This window comes from Bubalus bubalis, chromosome 16, assembly GCF_019923935.1.
Source record: "Bubalus bubalis isolate 160015118507 breed Murrah chromosome 16, NDDB_SH_1, whole genome shotgun sequence".
NCBI classification, from domain to species: domain Eukaryota; kingdom Metazoa; phylum Chordata; class Mammalia; order Artiodactyla; family Bovidae; genus Bubalus; species Bubalus bubalis.
In genome coordinates, this window is record NC_059172.1 from 762,862 (window position 1) to 784,469 (window position 21,608).

Here is a 21,608-nt window from a genome sequence, read left to right on the forward strand (position 1 = left end):
GAGCACGGGCTCAGTGGTTGTGGAGCATGGGCTTAGTAGTTCCATGTGGCCTGTGGGATCTTCCTGGATCAGGGATTGAACTCTTGTCTCCTGCTTCGGCAGGTGGATTCTTTACCACTGAGCCACCTGGGAAGCCCCATTTTCCATGTTACTCCTTGCTATTCTTATGTTTATTATGATTTTAACAATTAAACCATAAAGCAAATAGTTTCACAAAACCTCCCATAATGTTCAAATATTACCTTGAGTATTTCCTAGTTATAGCAGGGTTTCTTAACCTTGACATTGCTGGCATGTGGGGCCTGAAGATTCTTTGCCATAGAAAGTTGTTCTGTGCATTGTAGCATCTCCCAGGGCTGGAGGTTAGAGGATGCCTTCAGCTCCTTGCCTACTCAGTGAGGCTGCTAACTCACTTCAGCAAGGAGACTCTCACTGGAGTTGGCTAAGATCAGAAGGATCCGGGAGTTTGTGATGAGGATCTGAGTATGTGTGACTCAGCCAGTGATTCTGGGTTAAGTTTCTGAGGAAGATGCATTTTTAGAAAATCAGGGCTGACAACTTGGACTTCTAATATGTATGATAAATGTCTGCAGTGTCTTCTTGGGCTTGGTTGAAACTTTTCACCCCTTTTCTTGCCACAAGTTTCTTAGATCTTCCTGTTAGTGATTCTTGCTAATTGATTTCCCAAACTGAATGTGGTTATGAAGCAATTCACACCTTTTCTTGCCACAAGTTTCTTAGATCTTCCTGTTAGTGATTCTTGCTAATTGATTTCCCAAACTGAATGTGGTTATGAAGCAAAAAGTAAGGAGCCAAGACAGACTCCCAAATTTCTGACTTTAGAACTGAGCAGATGCTCACTCCAATTTTGACAGACAACCAGGCTAGGGGTAAGGGTTTGGATGAGAGGTTAGAAATGAAAGGTGAAATGTCCTTACCAATCCTCCCATCAGTTTGCAATATTAACCTAGATAATGCTGAATACAATCCTCTAGATATTCTGAAGAAACTTTCTATTAACAGTAGAAAGTAAATAAGAAATAGCTCTTGGATAACATACAATTTTATTGCATTGCTTGGCTTATTGGGTAAAAAGAAATCTCAAAGTTTCTGCAGCCCCAATGTAAAATATTCACACACACACACACACACACTTGAAAACATTCTAGTGCACTCTAGAGCACTAGTATCCTGATCAAGAAAAACCGTGTCTCCAGGAACCCGTAGGCCCTCTGGGTCCCCTTCCAATCATCACCTGCAAAGGTAACCAGTATCCTGAAACTCTCAATTAGATTCCACGTGTACACGTGGAATCATACACTGTGGGAGTCGTCCATATGGCATGTAATTGCTGTTTGTCCACTTGCGTTGGTACATCACATGCCATTGTTTGTGTGTGTTAGTCCCTCAGTTGTACCTTTTGTGACCCCCGGGACTGTGGCCCACCAGGCTCCTCTGTCCATGGAATTCTCCAGGCAAGAATACTGGAGTGGGCTGCCATGCCCTTCTCCAGGGGATCTTCCTGATGCAGGACCTGAACCTGGGTCTCCTGCATTGCAGGGAGATTCTTTAGCGTCTGAGCCACCCGGGAAGCCCATCCATTGTTCGACTACACCACGGTTTTTATTTGTCTCTCCTACTCTTTGGCATTTGGAGAGTTTCCTTTGGGGGCTCTTGTGTGTATCACTTTGTGGCCATCTTTGTACGTGTCATTCGGAAAGCATGCTGTGAATTTCTGTTGCACGTTCCCCTCTAGGATAAGGCCTAAGCCTAGACCAGGGGAAGCATTAGGAGCCTCTTTATCGGGCAGTTCATGTTGTTCACTCCAGTACAGTAACAAAGTTAATTATATTTCTATGTGTCTAATTTCTTGTTTGGTCTAGAACTTAGATGGGAGAGAGCCTTCTGGTTAAATTTGATCTTTGAGTTTAGATATTTAAGAATAAAGTTGTTAAATGAGACAGAGAACAGAGGCATGTTTAACTGACAGAAATAGAGCCGTATTGTTGTAGAAGTATTTTTTAATTGAAATGTTCTTGGAATCCATGATGTTTAAAATGTAAGCAATGTGAATATGAAAGCGCTACAGAAGCAGGGCCTACAAACCGCACGACTCGCCAGTTCACTCCAGCGCGAGACCACACATTCTCTCATCTTTTTGGTTTTTACTGGAGTTTAGCTGCTTTGCCGCATCGTGTTAGTCTCTGCTGTTCGGCAGCGCAGCAGAGCGAGTCAGCCGTCCATGTACACGAGCTCCCTCTGCCAGCCCAGAGCGCTGAGGAGAGGCCCTGTGTTATGCAGCAGGTTCTTACTAGTTATCTCATCCATCGTGATGTGTGTATGTCGGCTCCGGTCCCCCAGTTCTTCTTATTCGTGACTGGATGAACGCAGGGCTGTCAATCGACCGTTTCCACCAAAAGACAGACGCGTATGCAGCTGCTAAGAGCTCCAGCACCGTGAAGGTGAGCATCACCAGCAGGACACCCTGTAAATCAACACAGGGATGGTTGGGGCCCGACTTGTTCAGGAGGCAAGACTGCGAGTGAAGACTAACAGTGGAGAGAAGAAGGGACGGTGAGGACCACGTCATCCTCTTTCCTGCCTTTTCTTTTGGATCTCTGAACCAAAGCAGGGAAATGAATAGCAAGGATTTCCACTCAAGACCTCGGTATTCCACACTCAGAGATGAGAGTCATCCTTCATTCACCTGTGTGTGTGTGAAAGTCGCTCAGTCGTGCTCGACTCCTGGCGACCCCATACAGTCCATGGGATTCTCCAGGCCAGAACACTGGAGTGGGGAGCCGGTCCCTTCTCCAGGGGATCTTCCCAACCTAGGGATTGACCCAGGTCTCCTGCATTGCAGGCAGATTCTTTACCAGCTGGGCCACCAGGGAAGTCACTCACTTACCTATAGGTGTTCTATTATTTTCTCTTTTTTCTTGAGTGCCTTTGGTTGCCACGCTGTTTCTAGGTGTGGGCTTGTTTTTATTCATCCTGCAACAATCTCAGTGCAGTCCTTCAGTCTGAAACCTCATATCTTTCTTACATTCTGCAAAATTCTCGCTTATTTCTCTTGCATCCTCCCTGTCTACCACGCTGTCCCACTGGAGCTCATATGAGATGTGTTGAACCTTCTCCCTTCACTGTGTCCTCCATGTCTTTTAACTTCTCACTGATATTTTCTAAATTTTTTATCTTAGTGTATTGTGTTCTATGTGGTTTAATCAGACCTATATGTTGTATCTCCTATTTAACTGATGCTAAGTTCTTAATTTCAAATAGTTTAATTTTCATTTCTAATCATACTATTTGGCTCTTTTTCAAATCCACTTTTTTTTTTTTGTTCATTGCCATATTCTTTCATTTTGGTTTTAATTCCTTTTTAAATATCTTTAATCGTTTAAAATGTAGTTTCATTATAGCATTTTTTCAAATTATGATGTAATCTCTAACTCTCAGGTAACTACATTTCATGTTTGTCCTATTTTCTGCTATCCCTCATTTTTTCCCTTAATGTTTTTCAAAATATTTTCATTCTTAGATAACTTCAGTGTGTGGGCAGTGATGGTTGGAGAGTTCATGGTAGGTAGGAGACTCATAATTTGGACTTACGAACATCTCTGTTGATGGAGAAGACTCTTGAGAGTCCTTTAGATTGCAAAGAGTCCATCCTAAAGGAAATGAAGCCTGAACATTCATTGGAAGGACTGATGCTGAAGCTGAAGCTCCAATAGTTTGGCCACCTGATACAAAGAACTGACTCACTGGAAAAGACCCTGAAGCTGGGAAAGATAGACAGCACAAGGAGAAGGGGACACAGAGGATGAGGCGATTAGAGAGCATCACTGACTCAGTGGACATGAACCTGAGCGAACTCCAGGAGACAGTAGACCACAGAGGAGCCTGGCGTGCTGCGGTCTATGAGGCTGCAAAGAGTAGGACCTGCGTTAGTGATGGAACAACAATGGCTCCTGATGGGAGCTGGGTTTGATTCTGATAGTACCTTAGGAGTTTCACAGATCCAGGGACAATTTTAAGTTAGTCATTTTAGTCAAGGTTCCTCTATTTTATATGTAATTTCGGATTTGGGTACCCTATCTGCACAAGGCTTGGTGAGATGATTTCATCCTATAAACCTTTATGGAAAAGTTTCTGGAAGCTTCTTGAGATGCAGGACAGAGTGTTTTCCTTGTCTTATTTCTTAAATAGGCTAAATATTTAGTCTCAGCTCCTAACATTTTGCAGGGCACTCGGTGCGAGCTTCCTGCATCCAGCGTGCCTGAAGAACCTCAGATCCTATCATGGAAATTAAACTTCCATGAGCCCAGCCTCCAACACCTATGTTCCTTCCAGGCCGCCATGGTCTTCTGACCTCTGCTCTGGCTTTAATATCCTTCTTAGTTTTCTAGGATGTAAGATGACCTTCCTGCCACCCTCCCTTCTTTCTGTCTTCCATCTCTCGATATGTATTTTTAACTTTAACTTTGTTACTTTCCCAAGGTAATCTTTACGTTAATAAAGAGAGTGGGCTTTGAAGTCTGCCCGGTCTGCCGAGTCGCAGCTTCTCTGATGTTGCAGGAAGTTCTCTTTGGCTCTAGTTACCTGAGCAGGGGAGGCAGTTGGAGATGCGTTTTCGCTGAATTAAGCTCTGATTACCCACGGAGGGAGAACACCTCTCCCATTCTCCTTGCTTTGCCTGACCTCTCCCGTGCACCAGGGTTGTTCTGCCTGCTGGGCTTCCTCAAGCTGAGTTCCAGCCAGATGAGTCTCTGTACCCTTCTACTTCCTCAAGCTCCTTCCTCAAAGCAGATGCTTTTGGCAACCTCTGGGTCCCACAGGCAACCTCACAGAAGGCTGTGAGTTCAGAAACGCACACACATTCTCTGTGATTCAAGAGACAGATCCAAGGGAATGAGACAGGTTGCCTTTGTCTCCCCAGCTCAGACAAGGAGGAGTACAAAGGGAGTAACCGTTCTCCTAAAAGGGCCAGAGTCTGTGGTTTCCAAACTCTGAGCCTGCATATAGAGGACTGACTAAGCCAAGATGGTCATAATCAACAGGTGGTGACCATCAGGTTTGGGGGAAGCATGGCAAAAAGATGGTGCCAAGGGATGCTGGCATTCCTGCTAAGAGTCACATCCCTGGGTAGACCATCTCTCATTGTCTGCAGCCCTGCCAGGCCAGTCTAGTAGTTCTGTGCTTGGGCTTAAGGCTCAAGTTCCATACCAACTTATCATATGATGCATTAATCCCAAATCAAATCAAATTCAAATCGAGAGGAAATGTTTCTGTCCGTGTTGGGGGCGGTGGGAATGCCTGTTCAACGAAGGGGGCACTTTGAGGGCTAAAGCTACTGAGAATGGGGTATTTATCATTTAAGAAGGACGACCAAATGGGCCACCATGCACAGCCCTTCTTGATTCCCTGTTTCAACCTCTCACAGTGCTTTGCCCGTATTATGCAGCCTGCTGACCAACCTCTTTCAACCATAATTTTTTGTCTTTCCTGTTTGCTTCCAGACATTCAAACCAACAGGGCTGGACACTGCTGAAAAGGCAGAAAAGTCTGCAAAGCAGGGACACTGAGATTTCACATGACAGGAAGTGCAGTCTACTTACTGTTAGACCGGCACTGGTCAGGAGACAGTCCTTGACGTCATATATCAAGTAATAGTACGTCGAATCAGGCAGTGAGGCTAGGTAATCCCTTCTGGACTCACACTGCTGGGAGGCCGTCCTCAGGGTTACCAGGCTGCCCGCGAGGAGGACGAGGCCCACTCCAGCAGCCACAGAGCTCACCACACTGAAGGTGAGGCTGTTCATGGCCTGGAAGAAAAATTCTGCACTGGGGCTTCATCATGGACGCAGCACGTGAGGCCGTTCACCCTCCATCCACTCTCTGCAATGGGGCTTCCCTGCGTCTGTTCTCCTCCAACCCGTGTGCGCCTTGGGGACACAGACTGTGTTTTATTTACTCTGTAGGCCCTTCTCACTAACTGGTTTGTCACCTGATATAATCAGTAAAAGTTTGTTGAATGAGAAAATGTATGAACGGTTCTTTCTTAGGGGAAGAGGTCTGGCTCCTTGACTCTGCAGGACCACCAAGACGGAGGAGGAGCTGCTCAGGCAACTGCCAGGGTCTCCTTGACTTCCTCAGCAGCTTTAGCATCATTCTTTTGCTCTAAGGGCTTCTGGAATGTGGCCTTTGGTCCCTCCTGGGAGGATCATTCTGTGACTCTCTTCCCATCAAGAAGCAGCTTCAGAGAAAAGGCAGAAACCAGTTGGAGAAGTTGGAATACCCATCTGGAGACGAATCAGACCAATGAGAACCACATCCGTCACACTCTCTCCTGGGGCGTATTCTACATCTCAGGGAAAAGGGCTTCCACAGGATATGATTCCTCCACAAAAATGAGCCAGGCTTGGTGTCAGGCTCCCAGTGCATGCTCTTTTCTGTTTTAACATCACAGTGGGATACCGGCTGTTAGGGAGGGTGGTTGCCCTGCCTTCTTATCTCTTGGCCCCGTAGCTGCAGGGCTTTGTGTGCTGAGTCCCTGAAGGAAGAGCAGCCTGAACAGGCAGAGTCTTTGCCCAGAGTTGCCGAGTGTAGGCAGTGGAGGCCACGTACCGTCTTGGGTCCCACATGCGAGTCACATGGCATTAGGTCATCCTGGTTGTGGCTTGCCTTTTCAGTGAATTTAGGGCACTTGGGAAAACCAGCTCTGAGAGCCACATGTTTCTGTTCCACATTTTGTAGATGAGAAAACCGGGGGCTGGAGAAGGAAGGAACTTTTTGAAGCACGCGGAAGTGTCAGCAGCAGAGCTCTGACCCCATCCGAGGCTGTGAACTCTTCATTTTTCTGTCCACTGGTTGTGGGGTTAAGACGTTCAGCTTCAAGCATCAGGAGCTTATACTGGCCTCTACACCGTCTCTCATACACCGTCTGATGTGCCCTCATCCATAGCTAACCAGACTGTGGATCTTCCTGAGTCGGGATGTGGCTTCTCCCGAGGTCATGTTTGTGGGTGTGTGGCTGTGTGAAGGGGAGCTTGCTATGGAGAGGATCAAAGGCCTCAGCGCCTGCTCCCCTCGGCCCCTCCTGACCTTGTCAGCAAAGTGGCTGCAGTCTGACAGCTGTTTTTAAGCAGGTGGAGGAGATGGCCACAGGACCTACGCCCATACACCTCTGCTTCTAGAAAAGGGTCTCCCTGTCCTAGAAAGGACCTCTAGGCTCTAGCAAGATGGGCATCTGTCCCCTTCGGGGCCAAGATAGCAAGTCGTAAAGAGCCCGTGGTATATTCAAAATTTTCTACCATTTAAGCAAATGAGGTAAACCTCCTCCGCGCTTAGAATATGATGCTGGAGGCCTCTTTGTAGGGCAAAGAGCACTAGTCTAGGAGGGAAGAGCCCTAATTCCCCCCGAAGAGTTAACTGAAGTTCTTTTTATTCCAGTCAGCTAAGAATCAATGGTTCTCATACTTACAAAAGGCTTACTTGATTTTTTCCCAGAGATAATTGAGAGGGTTCCGGTAATGGCAAACTGCTCAGAAAAGAGAGAAATGATCAGTTCAGTTGACTTATAGAAATGTGACCACCATGTTACTCTCAGGCAATCAATGTGTGTGTGTGTGTGTGTGTGTGTGTGTGCGTGCGTGTGTGCGCACACTGAGTTCCTCAGTTGTGTCCAACTCCTTGCAACCCCATGGACTGTAACCCACCAGGCTCATCTGCCCGTGGAACTTCCTAAGCAAGAATACTGGAGAGAGTTGCCATTTCCTACTCTGGGGGATCTTCCTGACCAGGAATCAAGCCCACATCTCTTGTATCCCCTGCACTGGCAGGAAGATTCTTTACCACTGAGCTGCCCGGGAAGCCCCAGCTCAATCAATACATCATGTCAATTCATAAGGATCCATATGGATAGAGACCCCTGATATCCACGCCCAGGATGCCTCCATTGACTTTGAAGAATCCGCGGGATGCACAGGGAGCTGAATCTATGTTAGTGCAACCGCTAGGAGCTGAGGAGGTCTGGGAAGGAGCTACACATGGAGGGAGGCGAGTATTGCTAGATGACGAGGTGGAAAGAGAGGAGACTGAGAATGACCGTGACTTGAGGGCTCAGAAGGGCAGGAGCAGCCACCTAAAGCACATAGCAGACAGGGTCCAACGGCACAAAGTGCAGAAACACATGGGCATCGAGCCGTTGGTGTCAGTAACCTGAGCTAGGCTGGGAGTTGAGGAAAATGGGAAGCGTCAGATGTGAAAGTCTTTTACGTGAAGAGTCTTTTAAAGCCCTTCAAGTCTGCATTTGATCCCAGTGGTATTAAGAGTCCAGTTGGTGGAGGGATAATGTTCTGAGAATCTGAAACATGGGTTAAGCTTGTGGTTTAAACTTGGGATCGGGTGGTCACAGACAAAGATGGTCAAGCATGAGTCACTTCTGGCTTTCGTTAGAGAATGTAGGAGCCCAGACTGTGGGTGAGATAGAGGAGTCAAGGACAAGCAGTGCTCTGGGGGCAGAAGCAGGGCTCCTCCTGCCTCAATGCACGGTTTGCCCACACGAGGATGGTGTCCATACAGAGGAGGCACCGTGGTAAAAGTCTGTGTGCCCAGAACGTGCCTTTTCCTCCTCTGTCAGAATGCTGCATGGAGAAGAAGTGGCCTTTTGTGGGAGATGTGGGGAGGTCCTGGCGAATCTCCAAGGCAAAGGATCTGCTGGGCCCTTTTCCATGAGCCACTACATGGAAGGCCTCAGAAAAACTTTATGTAGCAAGAGTGTCCCTGGTTCCCATGAATCTTACCATTGTTAGTTTAATCCTAGGCAGATCTGTGGCATCTACCAGCGGTGCTCATTTTATTTAAGAAAAAACGAGCTTTTCACTTTCTGCTGACAGGTGGATTACTCTTAAACTGGAGGGAATCCAATGGCCTCACCAAAGGGCCAAAGAAGGATATGAAAAACCTTCCGCTTTCTGGAAGTATGTCATGAAGCCAGGTAAGAAATTCTGCACTGGCATGCCCACTGTGTTACCATACTGCCTCCTGCCCCATCCAGCCACTCTGTGGGAGGCTCATGCAGGATGGACCAAGTCCCTCTGCTGCTTTTCCTGAACCAGAGACACGCGATGTGCAATAGTAACACAGGGAAGGTGGCGAACTCAGTCTTCTCCTGCTCCTTGGGATTGAGTCATTCCATGACTTAGCACCCAGCTGGCACTTATAAAGCATATCCCCTCTTGGAGACCCCACTCTACTCACACACAGAGCTCCTAAAAATGGGTACCCAGTCATCAGAATGCTGGAAATTGCTGGGCTGAGCTGGGAAGAATTGGGAGCAGAAACCAAAATGACCCCCAAACTTGAAATCACCAGGAAACACAGGATCTGGATGGCCTGAAAGAAATAAGAGGGAAAACTGTAAACACGGAACAGAGGAGAGCCGTCACTGTGCGCACACTGTGAATGCTGAAGCCTGCGGCGCACACGCCACCATCGGTCATTAGAAGGGCCGGGGCAGTGTCGCAAGGTGCCAATAGGCCTTCTATTAGAGACTCATATATAACTAACCTCTTTATTTCTGATAGAATTATTAACCTAGCAAATCAGCAAGTGATATATGCATTTTTAACTTTATTTTGCAAAAGGTAGTTTATAGGTCTCTGGTTTGGTTCGGTCTAGGGCAAATAGATACGGAAAATTTTCTAGACAATGGTCCAGTTAGATGGCTATAGAAAGCAAATTTATCATGGGAATGTTAATAAAAGGCTCAATTTCAATTGAAGTAGAGCAGAAAGTCTTTAGCGCCATGATTCATCTTATTCATCATCGAATTTTAATAATTATTAATCTTCTTAATGGCACCAAAGGTGGTGAAATAGTCTACATTTGTTGAACACTTTCTACATCTTAGCTATTCATCTCGTCTCACTTATAGATAAGAAAAATGAGGCACCAGAGTTAAAATAACTTGTAAAAACCCATGCCAATGGCGAAATGGAAGAACTAGGTTTTCAGCCCTATTCATCTGATATTGAGCTTTACTCGCTTTACTCACTGTTTAATATTTATTAAACACTGTTTTAAAACTCACTGTTTCAGTATTTATTGACTGTCCCAGACATCAGGGGGATAGAGCAAGCAAAAAAGCACTGGCACCAGACGTGTATTACGTCCTTTCCTGGTGAATTCCTTGGAGATCAAAATGAGTTGAGAGCAAAGTATTGGGAAGTGAGCCCTCAGAAGTGCCAAGGGTGTGATGCAAACCGTGCACTGCACTGTGGCTCTTTCTCCAGTGTCGCCCGTCATTCTCAGTGAAAAGGTAAGCCCACTGGACACCTCTCAGCAAGGATAGTACACAGTCTAATTCACGTTTTTAAAAGATCATTGTGTCTGCTGAGTTGAGAGTAGATCGTGAGGAGACAGAGCAGGGGCATGAGTAGAGAGGGCATTTCCATAATTCACACGTGAGATGGCGCCAGCCTGGAGGAAGATGTGGATAACAGAGGCGGTTCTAGACATGCTGTGGAGATTAAACCTATCGGACTTGCTGATGGTGTGAATGTGGATTATGAAAAAGGGATGAAGTGTGCCTCCAAGGGTCTCGGCTTGAGTATCTGAAGTGATGGAGTCAACACTGATTTAAAATTGGCAATACTGTATGAGGACTGGGCTTGGGGGTGGAAGATCAGGATTTCAGCCCGGGGCAGACTAGGGAGAGGTGTCGAGTAGATGCCCAAGTGGAGATGTACATAGGCTTTTGCATATGTGAGTCTTAAGTTGGGAAATCCTGGCAACAGATATAGCCTTTTTGTTCCAAGTTGTAAGTGAAGATAATATTTTAATCCCTATTACCAGATGAGTTCTCCATTATAACAGATATGGAAAGAGAATGGAGTCAAGGACTGAGCTGTGCAGAACCCCAAATTTAGGATCAGCAAAATAGAAACATAAAAAGCAAGACCCAGAAGGAAGGAGGAAAACCAGAAGGATTGATGTCCAAGAATAGAAAGAAAGTGAAAGTCGCTCAGTCATGTCTGACTCTTTGTGACCCCATGGACTATACAGTCCATGGAGTTCTCCAGGCCGAAATACTGGAGTGAGTAGCCTTTCCCTTCTCCAAGGGATCTTCCCGACACAGGGATCAAACCCAGGTCTCCCACATTGTAGGTGGATTCTTTAGCAGCTGAGCCACATGGGAAACCCAACAAGACTGCAGTGGGCATCCTATCCCTTCTCCAGCTGATCCTCCTGACCCAGGAACCAAACTGGGGTCTCCTGCATTGCTGGCAAATTCCAACTGAGCCACCAGGGAAGCCCATCCAAGAATACAGTATTTCAAGCAGGAGAGAGCGATCAGCTGCATCAAACCTTTCTATTAGCTTCAGAAAATCAACACCAAAGGCCTGGGAACTGCGTTAGCAGCATGGAGCAAAGGGGACAGATACCACCAGATATGGCTCAAGAGAGAGTATCATCCAAGTGTAATTACAGACACTGACTTACCACCATTAGGAAGTGCTCCTGGGAATGTAAGGGGAGAAGGGGGCATCAGCTGGAGGGTGTGTGAAGTTAAAAGTATTTGTTTTTGCTTTTTGTTTGTTTGTTTTCAAGATGGGGAGGAATTGCAATAAGATTCTGCCCTCATAGAATTGATTTAGAAAATTTTCAGAGAATTACTGGAGCAAGTGAAAAGGGTTGGGATCTACTGCCCCCAGGGAAGAATATCTTAATTAGAAGGTGGGCATTTATTTTATTTTCAGCAATGGGGAGGAGATAAAGAATACATGAGCATAGATGTGGGTAATTATATATGTGTAGCAGCTTGCAGACTTTCTCACCAGATAGGCTCAACTTTCTTAGCCTTTTAGGAAGCAAGGTGATCAATGGAAAAGGAAGACTCTAGAGGTTTTGGGGGTGGGGGAGGGAAAGAATGTATGAAGTGGTTTTCTGGGGTCATAGGAAAGTGAACAGATGAAACAAATACCATGCACATTTTAGGCAGCTTTGACAGTCCATTTGGGCTTATGGTCCTAAATAAGAGTGATATGTATGTGTGCATGTGAGTGTGGGCATGTTTTCAGGCATAGTTAGTTGCATGAATTCAAGTACAGATTAGGCAAATGGGCAGCGTTAGAGTTAAATCAATGTCATAGGTTTTTTTCTGGAGAGTGTGCTATAAGGATACAAGGATGAGGTTGTTGAAGGCATCACAAGAGAGTGGACTCTGGGGGTCGTGGCTGGGAGAGGAAGGCTCTGTGAAGAAGGGTTATTATCAATAAGTTTCAGCAAGGTTAAACAAAGAGTCAATGGAAGTCAGAGGGAACGACCTTGAGAGATTAGAATTTGTGGCTGTAGTATGAGATTCTTGAAAAATAGATAATGATTGCAAAAGGTTGTTGCTGAGCCATGATAGACGCCAGGATTCTTGGCCTCCAGAGGAGAGGAATTCGATCCGGGCCCATAGATGAGGCTTGATCACTCAGAGCTTTTGTGTGATAAAGATTTATTAAAGCATAAAAGTGGTAGAGAAAGCTTCCAACATAGACATCAGAAGGGGACAGAAAGAGTGCCCCATGCTAGTTTTTAGCAAGAAGTTATACACCTATTAGTAGGTTGCTAATTAGAGAAAGGAAATGTCTCAAAACTCAGAGAGTGGCACCAGGCTGCTCACCCACAACATGCATTCTGAGATAACATTGGCACCAGGTGAGTCATCCCAGGCCATAAGACAATTGACATGAATCTTGAAGAAAGGCAGGTTTCCAAGCAAATACATAGTCTCATTAACATAGCTTAAGAGATCATTTCCATGAGTAAAACATAATGGTTTGTTGAGCCCTAATCCGTTCTGAGTCTTAGGAAGAATGGACTTGAAGAAAGACAGAGTCTAAGGTAAATACGTAGTTCATTAACAAAGCTTAAGAAAAACATTTCCATAAGAAAAGCCGCATTGGCTAGCTCAAGGTTTGAGAAAAAAGTTCAGGTGGAACCAGGTGTCGTCATGGCAACACAGAATTTTAAAAGAAACCTTTTAAATTTGTATAGAGAAAGGGAAAAAATCTTACATTTGTAGTTTGTTTTCTCCTGCTGCTTAAGAGAGAGATAAAAAATCATCTGATGCTTGCCGCCTATTTCCTCCGTGTGGGGGCCCGGAGGTTTCCTGCCTGTTACCTTCTCAACTGGGTTCCTGCTCTTAGTATTGATAAGGTACAGGGTGTGACCCAGGGAATGTTTGTCTAAGGAAGGCTGGACAAGATCCTTGGGGAGAAGAGGTCAAGGAGCTAAGAGGGCATGGCGTTGGGAAAGATCACAAACACCAATATTGAAGCAGCAATGGCTTATGATGGAAACTCTACTGTATGGAGTGACAGTGACGGAACAGTCAAAATCTGAAAGGGAAAGAGTGAATTACCTGGGAGAGTGAATGAAGTGGGAACTCACTGCAATTTGTCTTTGTCTCTCCAATTCCTTCAAGGAATATGGGAATGGGGCTTAAAAAAAAAACACAACAGCTCTGAAGTGTATAGTTCACTGATTAACTCCAGTGTGTGAAACAGTAGCTGGCACATTGCCGTGCTCGATAAATGACAGGTGAATGTATGAATGAAAACTTATCTCTTATTGATATCTCTCATTGATTGCTGAAGCAAATGGTGAAATGTGTTTGTGATTCTAGGCTACCTGTAGGCTAGATTATAGGCTGCATGGGCAAAACGAGGAGAAAGGCAAGTCAGCTCAGAACCAGCTATTTGAAAGAAGTAAATTAGGAGAGTGACTACTGGTAAATGATAGTAAATAATAAACATTAATTGGTTTTATTTTCAAGCAACGTATTCATCGGACGGTTATCCTAAAGATGATTATGTTTCAAATTTTTCAGTATATCATTTACTGTTATTTTCTAAAACACTGATTATTCTTAGGTTTTTTAAACCAAACTCAATCTTCCTAAAATTTTATTCTATCAATTCTTAATTATTCCTAATATTAGAATTACCTTTAACAAATACTTTTTGAAGTTCATGACTGTCTACAATTGCTTGAAATAATTGTTCTCTTCCATTGTTCAAAACACAACTAAGATTTCAAAAATATCTTTTTCGGGTGAGAGACTGAAATTAGGATTTTTAAAGTAATAAATGAAAAGGACAGTTGCATTGTCTTTTGTTAAAAGTTGGAGTGAATAACCTACCAGGATGACAGGAGATTCTAGAATAGAAGTTTCTAGAAATGAAAGGAAAAGATTGATCTGGAAGTCTCCAAGAGAAGCTAGGAAGATACTGCCTTCATTTCCATGCCTAGCAGTGAGTGTGTTGGTGGAAACTGTGCCCTTGGGAACAAGATTTCTGTCTGCACAAGCCCTCAGAAGAGGCCTCGAGAAAAAAAAATGAGGGATAAAGAACATGATGCTGCTGTGCTGTGTGTGATCTGTGTGTGCTCCATCACTTGGTCTGTCCGACTCTTTTGCAACCCCGTGGACTGCAGCCCGCCAGGCTCTTCTGTCCATGGAATTTTCTAGGCAAGAATACTGGAGTGGGCTGCCATTTCCTTCTCCAGAGAATCTTCCCGACCCAGGGATTGAACCTGCGTGTCTTGCATCTCCTGCAGTGGCAGGTGTATTCTTTACCACTAGCGACACCTGGGAAGCGCCATGATGCTGTTAACTAACCCTGAATTCCGATTTTTGGCAGATTTCCAAATCTGGGGATGAGTGGGAGTTAGGTCTCTAGAGGCGATATTAAGGAGCATGTGGGAATTCAGTCCTGAATATGAAGGGGGGTGACCTAGGACGCCTGGGCGTCTCATAGTTCCTCCCGTGAACGGGAGAAAATGAGCAATGAGATGACTCCAGATTGTCTCATTTCAAAATGTTTAAGAAATATGCTCAAAATACAATCAAGTTGAAACATATTGAGTAAAATCAAATGGTTAAATCCTAAGTCTCTACTATAGTAAAGATAAATTATAAGAGGATTTATCGTGTAGATTTCTGGTGGGAAAGATCTAATGGTTTCAGTTAGTTTACAGAAGGGCCTGAGGAAGATGCAGTCTTCCTATAAAGCTGCATTTCATGTCCCAATAAGCCTGGAGTCAGGAGGGTAAAAAGAGACATTCTCTCAGGTCTATTGTAGATTGTGGTCTGGATACATTCATAATATTTTCCCCAGGGCTCCCCTTGTAAGGAGATGGACTTACTCCGAGAACTATGGCTTCTTTTGGCAGACCTTTTGGCAGGTCATCTTTCTGGTAGACATGTCCAGGCTTCTCTCTTTTGGAAATAACAACGCCCTTTGGAGTGAAGGCATCAAAGGCTCGGTTGGCCATGAGCTTGAGCGGTGATGGCATGGTGCTGGTGATGCTGGAAAAAGAAGTGAACCCAGTTGGGACCCAAGGTTTGACTTAAAGACAGGAAACCAGACTTTGCGGGAGCTTAAGATTTTTCCCCGTTGTCCAAGAGGTGACCTGTCCTTTAGGAACCAAACTGAGTACAGGGAGCAGTGGAAGTGTTGGCCTGTAGCAAGCCTGCTGCGGTGCTTTTGCTGTGGACAGGACGCATGTTGCGGGGAGAAAGCTGGAAAGATTTTGAGGAGTCGCACGGTGCGGAGGCAAACAGCCCACAAGGAGCGCGCTTCGCACCCGCTTCACTCTCCTTCCAGCCGCCCTGCTCTCACCCCTCTTCCTTACCCCTCTGTACCTCGGCTTCACTGTGGAACATTCCCAACCACATTGCCTGTATGGTATGGCCAGACCTTGCAGCAACCAGGGGGCAGATCCAGGCCCTCTGCAGTGGAAGCACAGAGTCGGAACCACCTGGGAAGTCCCCCCGTATTATAATTTTATGCTACATCTATTCTTCCCAGTCTTCCGTCATAGTCTTATTTTCTTTCCTTTAAGATGTTGATCAATCCTATTCCACACCCCTTTCAGCAAATGACTTATCTCACCTAGAACGGGGGCTTCCCAGGTGGTGCTGGTGGTAAGATCTGCCTATTCAGTCGCTGGGTGGGGATGATCCCCTGGAGGAGAAAATGTCACCCAGTCCAGCTGTTCTTGCCAGAAAGAAATCCCACGAACAGAGGAGCCTGGCAAGCTATAATCCACAGGGTCAAAAAGAGCCAGACATGAGCATGATGGAAACACCAGAACAAGCCCCTTGTCTCTCTTAGTTTAACAATTGTTAGTATGAACACTTTTAATTAACTCCCACTGAATTCTAGGCACTGGGCTGCAGTAGCTGTAATCCTTGTAACAACTTAGATGATATTAAATCCACTTTACACATTTAGAAACGTAGGGATAATAAGTTCAAGTGGTTTTCATTGAATGGAAGTGTCATGCAAAGTACTTGGCCTGCCGTCCTACAGCCGACATAACTGGTGCAAGCGTGCATTCTCGTTCCTGGGAAGTGGCAGCTCCAGGGCCATCTGACCTGTGACCACATGCATCCTTATCTTTCCCTTTCCTTCTTCCTAACACTAGCAGCTTCAGCGTGGACTCAGGGAGAGAGCTGTCTGCTGTCCACCAGCTCAGCAGCGCCCCTGCCTCTGGGGTGCCCCCAGATCTGTTCTCAGAACAACATTCTCTTTCTTCAGGTCACACTTTGAATGAAGTCCCATGATTACCTGCTGGGGCCACTCTTAGGAACCAGTCTCTCAAGGTTCATTCATATTGTCACATTGTGTGGAATTTCCTTCTCTTTTAAGACTGTTCTTAGGGAAGGCTAAGCGTAGTAGCCAGTCACAGAGGACAAAGACTGCACAGTTCAACTTATATGTGGTATCTAAAACAGTCAGACTCACAAAAGCCAGGACTAGAATGGAATGGTGGTTTCCAGGAAGTGAGGAGTTGATGTAAAATATGTACAAAGTTTCAGTTATGCAAGATAAGCTCTGGAGATCTGCTGTACAACATCTTGCCTATAGATAACAATACTGTATTGTACATTTAAAATTCTCTTACAAAGAGCTCATGTTCTATGCTCTTACCACAATAAAAAATTTAAAATTTAAATTCGAAAGAAATTAAAAAAAATGGACCTTCAACTTAAAGATTTAAAAAAAAAAGATCTTTGTGGTTCTGGATTCCTTGCTATATTTGTCAGTTCTCGTAGCCAAGGGCTGTAGCCTATGCTTGGCTCTAAGCCTGAGACTGGGGCTGGACTCCTAGTTGGTGCCTCTGCCTCGCTGTATTTTCATATACCATGTGTGTTTATTGTCTTTCACCATTTGAAACTTTAATTTTACAGAGGTGTACCGTTGATTCTAATGCTGCGTGAGTTTCAGGTGTATGGCTGCTGGAGACTCCTGGACACTCACGGGCAAGCCTGGGCCAGTCTCCTGTGGGGTTGCTGCTCCTTTCTCCTGGGCCCTGGTGCACAGGGTTCTGTTTGTGCCCTCCAAGAGTCTGTTTCCAAGTCCTGTCTAAGTTCTGGTGGCTCTATGGTGGGGTTAATGGTGACCTCCTCCAAGAGGGTTTATGCCATACCCAGGTCTACTGCACCCAGAGCCCCTGCCCCTGTGGCAGGCCACTGCTGACCCAGACCTCTGCAGGAGACACTCAGACACAGTTCTGGCTCAGTCCCATCACTTCATGGCAAACAGATGGGGAAACAGTGGAAACAGTGACAAACTTTATTTTCTTAGGCTCCCAAATCACTGCAGATGGTGACTGCAGCCATGAAATTAAAAGACGCTTAGTCCTTGGAAGGAAAGTTATGACCAACCTAGATAGCATATTCAAAAGCAGAGACATTACTTTGCCAACAAATATTCGTCTAGTCAAGGCTATGGTTTCTCCTGTGGTCATGTATGGATGTGAGAGTTGGACTATAAAGAAGGCTGAGCACTGAAGAATTGGTGCTTTTGAACTGTGGTGTTGGAGAAGACTCTTGAGACTCCCTTGGACTGCAAGGAGATACAAACAGTCCATCCTAAAGGCGATTAATCCTGAATATTCATTGGAAGGACTGATGCCGAAGCTGAAACTTCAATACTGTGCTGTGCTTAGTCGCTCAGTCATGTCCGACTCTTTGTGACCCCATGGACTGCAGCCTGCCAGGCTCCTCTGTCCATGTAATTCTCCAGGCCAGAATACTGGAGTGGGTTGCCATGCCCTTCTCCAGGGGATGTTCCCAACGCAGGGATTGAACCCAGGTCTCCCACATTGCAGGCCGATTCTTTACCAGCTGAGCCGCCTGGGAAGCCCATTATGAACAATTACCATTATGAGCAATGCCACAATGAATATCTTTGCCCCTCTGTGGGGCCACGTCTATTCGATTACCTTCTGAGAGTAACATTTAGAAGTGTTTTTAAGGAGTTTAAGGCTACACTAGTTGAATTTTGACACATATGGCTGGTTTTTAGGAAGAATTCTGTATCACCAAGTTTCTTTATGACTTTGCAAGAAGGCTCCAGACTGATGCAATCGTCTCCAAGCTCCACTGTCTGAGAGAGCTCCTTTTTGCTTCCACATTCATCAAGGGGAGATAAAGTTGTGGTAGCTCCCAATTTTGCAAAACACTTCTAAAACCCCAACTTTGAAGACAAGTCACCACTTGGAGGCCACCTGCTCTGCAAAGAGCAATTTTCTCTCTTACAGAATTAGAACAGAGCAGTGGGGCTCTGTGCTCAGAGTTCAATCTAACTGCACAGTGTAAGACAGAACACAGAGAGCGTGTTCTGTATAAGACTGACACACCAGGAAATGCAGAGAATTATAGAAAATCATCCCCTCAACATCTTGAAGGAAATCTAAGGATCATTTTACTCCATTCTCTGATTTGGAAAGTAAATAAACAGAAACCTGGGAAGGCTTAGCAAGCCAAGCAGGGGGTCAGAGACAGAATGAGAGTCCTGTTCCTGGCTGCCCATTTAAAGGACGGTCCTCGCCCTGCAAATTCATGATCCAAGTCAAAAGAAAAAGTGAAAGCGTTAGTTGCTCAGTTGTGTCCAATTCATCGCGACCCCATGGACTGCAGCCTTCCAGGCTCATGTCTCCATTGAACTCTCCAGCCAAGAATACGGAGTGGGTTGCCATTCCCTTCTCCAGAGGAGCTTCCTGACCAGGAACACGGGTCTCCTGCATTGCAGGCGGATTCTTTACCATCCAAGCCACCTGGGAAGCCCAAACCAAGGTGCCTACCTGTTCCTGCAGCCCAGTCCTGTGTGCTGTGGCTGGTGGGGCAGCTCTGCTCTGGGGAGCTCAGCCAGAACCTCCCACTGCTGTTCCTGCTGCAGCAATTTGCTCCTCTGCCCTCCCACTTCTGACACTTCCCGTCCCTTCTTCAGAATAGCAGTACTTCTGATTACACAAGAAATTATTTGCTATATTTACAGACAATTGTGTGAAAAATACTTCTTCCTCTTTCTGAATTTCAAGGTCTGGGAAATAACACAAAGGAGAAGTAACAGATAAGAGAAAGAGCTTGTGAAGATTTGTGAGATGCACAACCCCAGTTAGAATTCATTTCCCTTTTCCTTGGGTACATTCAGCTAATTCCTTTAAGCCTGAGTTTTCTTATCTGCTAAACTTTGGCCACCTGCTGTGAAGAGCTGACTCATTTGAAAAGACCCTGATGCTGGGAAAGATTGAAGGCAGGAGGAGAAGGGGACGACAGAGGATGAGATGGTTGGATGGCATCACTGACTCAATGGACATGAGTTTGAGTAAACTCTGGGAGTTGGTGATGGACAGGGAGGCCTGGCGTGCTGCAGTCCATGGGGTCACAAAGAGTCAGACATGACTGAGTGACTGAACTGAACTGAAATGAGGCTTGTTGTTTAGCCATTAAATCATGTCCAACTCTTTTGCAACCTCATGAACTGTAGCCCGCCAGGCTCCTCTGTCCATGGGATTTCCCAGGCAATAATACTGGAGTGGGTTGCCATTTCCTTCTTCAGGGGATCTTCCCAACCCAGGAATTGAACCTGTGTCTCCTGCATTGCAGGCAGATTCTTTACCACTGAGCACCTGGGAAAGTAGACAATAATAATGTGGGTAGACAATATTAATTCCACTCTGTGGCTGTTGGGAAAATTAGAAGGAGAGGCCAGAAAGAGTTTACAGAATGTAGACATTCCATAACTTGTGATAATACTGATATTAATTTTGAACTTGGGAGAACTGATATATTTCCCCATTGCCCCAGCTGCTGGCAAAGTGAAAGCAACCTATGGCATCTCACTGCCCACTTGTTGCTTCCTTTGGATGTCTCTTCATTTCCTAGCTTCATATCTTCCTACGTTCAGGCTCAGAAAAGTTCAGGCACATCTCAGAAAGGATGTCAGTAGACTGGAGTCAAAGACAAAGCTATCAGGGCTGCAAGCAAGCTCATTTTCCAGGAGGTATGCATTGCCAGGGGCTTCCCTGGTTGCTCAGTCGGTAAAGAATCCACTTGCAATGTGGGCACCTGGGCTTGATCCCCAGGTTGGGAAGATCCCCTGGAGGAGGGCACGTCAAGCTGCTCCAGTCTTCTTACCTGGAGAATCCCATGGACAGAGGAGCCTGGAAGGCTGCAGCCCACAGGGTCACAGAGTCGGACACGGCTGAGCGACTGAGCACAGGTGCATTGCTGGGGACGTTGTTGCCACTTTCACCTCCTTTTAAGGCTGCTTGGAGAACGGAGGGGAGGGCTTAGGATGACTCTGGGACATGCAGCCAGTGACAACAGCTGACAGGGGACGTGCTTCATGCTTTTCAACTTCCCCAGGCTGACGAGGCTGTCCCCGAGAGAGGAGGTGGTCTCAGCCAGGAGGGCTGTAGGAAACTCGTAAAATTTAAGTCCAATTTTTTAAATCACTTTAGTCCATTTTTTTTATCACTCCAAATGAGGTGATACTGCAGAGGGAACTCACCCCAGATCCCAGGTCAAGCTGGTGAAGAAGTAGGACGAGTCTTGGCCAAAGGTCCAGGCCGACACCTTGACGACAGTCTGCCATGTTGTCAGCATCGTCTTCATCCCCGTGACCAATGTCTTCTTCATCTAAGAAAACCCTCACTTCCCAGGCCTCCCTCCAAGTCTGTGATCTGCTTTGAATGATTTGCCAAAGAAGAATCTCAGGCATCTGGGATAGTCTCATCCTCCTTGAGTCTAGGAGTTTATAGGAAGATCAGTTGACTTTCTCGTCAGTTTCCTCATATATTAAATGAGAGTACAAAGTCTCTCGAGTTTGTATGATTGTCGTTCATAAAGCCACGTTCACTCCTTCGTTTATTTGTCGTCTCTGGCCACGCTGCATCTTTGCTGTGAGCGCGGGCTGTTCCTGGAGGCAGCTCTGGGGCTCTCGCTGTCGCGGCGTCTCTTGTCGCGGCGTCTCTTGCCGTGGTCCGTGGGCTCTAGAGTAGCAGCTGTGGCCCACAGGCTTAGCTGCTCCGTGGCAGGTGGAATCTTCCCCGACCAGGAATTGAATCCGGGTCCACTGCATTGGTAGGTAGACTCCTAAGCTTTGGACTACCAGGGAAGTCCTGTAAAGTCACATGTAAAGTGCCCAGCATCGAATCTGACATAGAGTAACATTGAGAAAAATCTGTATTCCGTGTCCAGTATCTTGTCCCACCCCCTTTGTAGAAAAGCGTATTTTATCCCTAGATTGATCTCTGGTCCC

At 45.8% G+C, this 21,608-nt stretch overlaps 1 protein-coding gene across 1 annotated transcript; it reads right to left on the reverse strand.

Moving 5' to 3' along the window:
- Positions 1-2,003: 2,003 nt before the first annotated feature.
- LOC102414624 (membrane-spanning 4-domains subfamily A member 7) lies at positions 2,004-20,587 on the reverse strand. Its single transcript, XM_044929048.2, is given in 7 exon segments — positions 2,004-2,401; positions 2,403-2,485; positions 5,619-5,825; positions 7,484-7,540; positions 9,262-9,396; positions 15,199-15,361; positions 20,483-20,587. Coding segments are annotated over 7 exon segments (693 nt in total). The 5' UTR covers positions 20,497-20,587; the 3' UTR covers positions 2,004-2,367.
- Between the last annotated feature and the right edge of the window lie 1,021 nt (positions 20,588-21,608).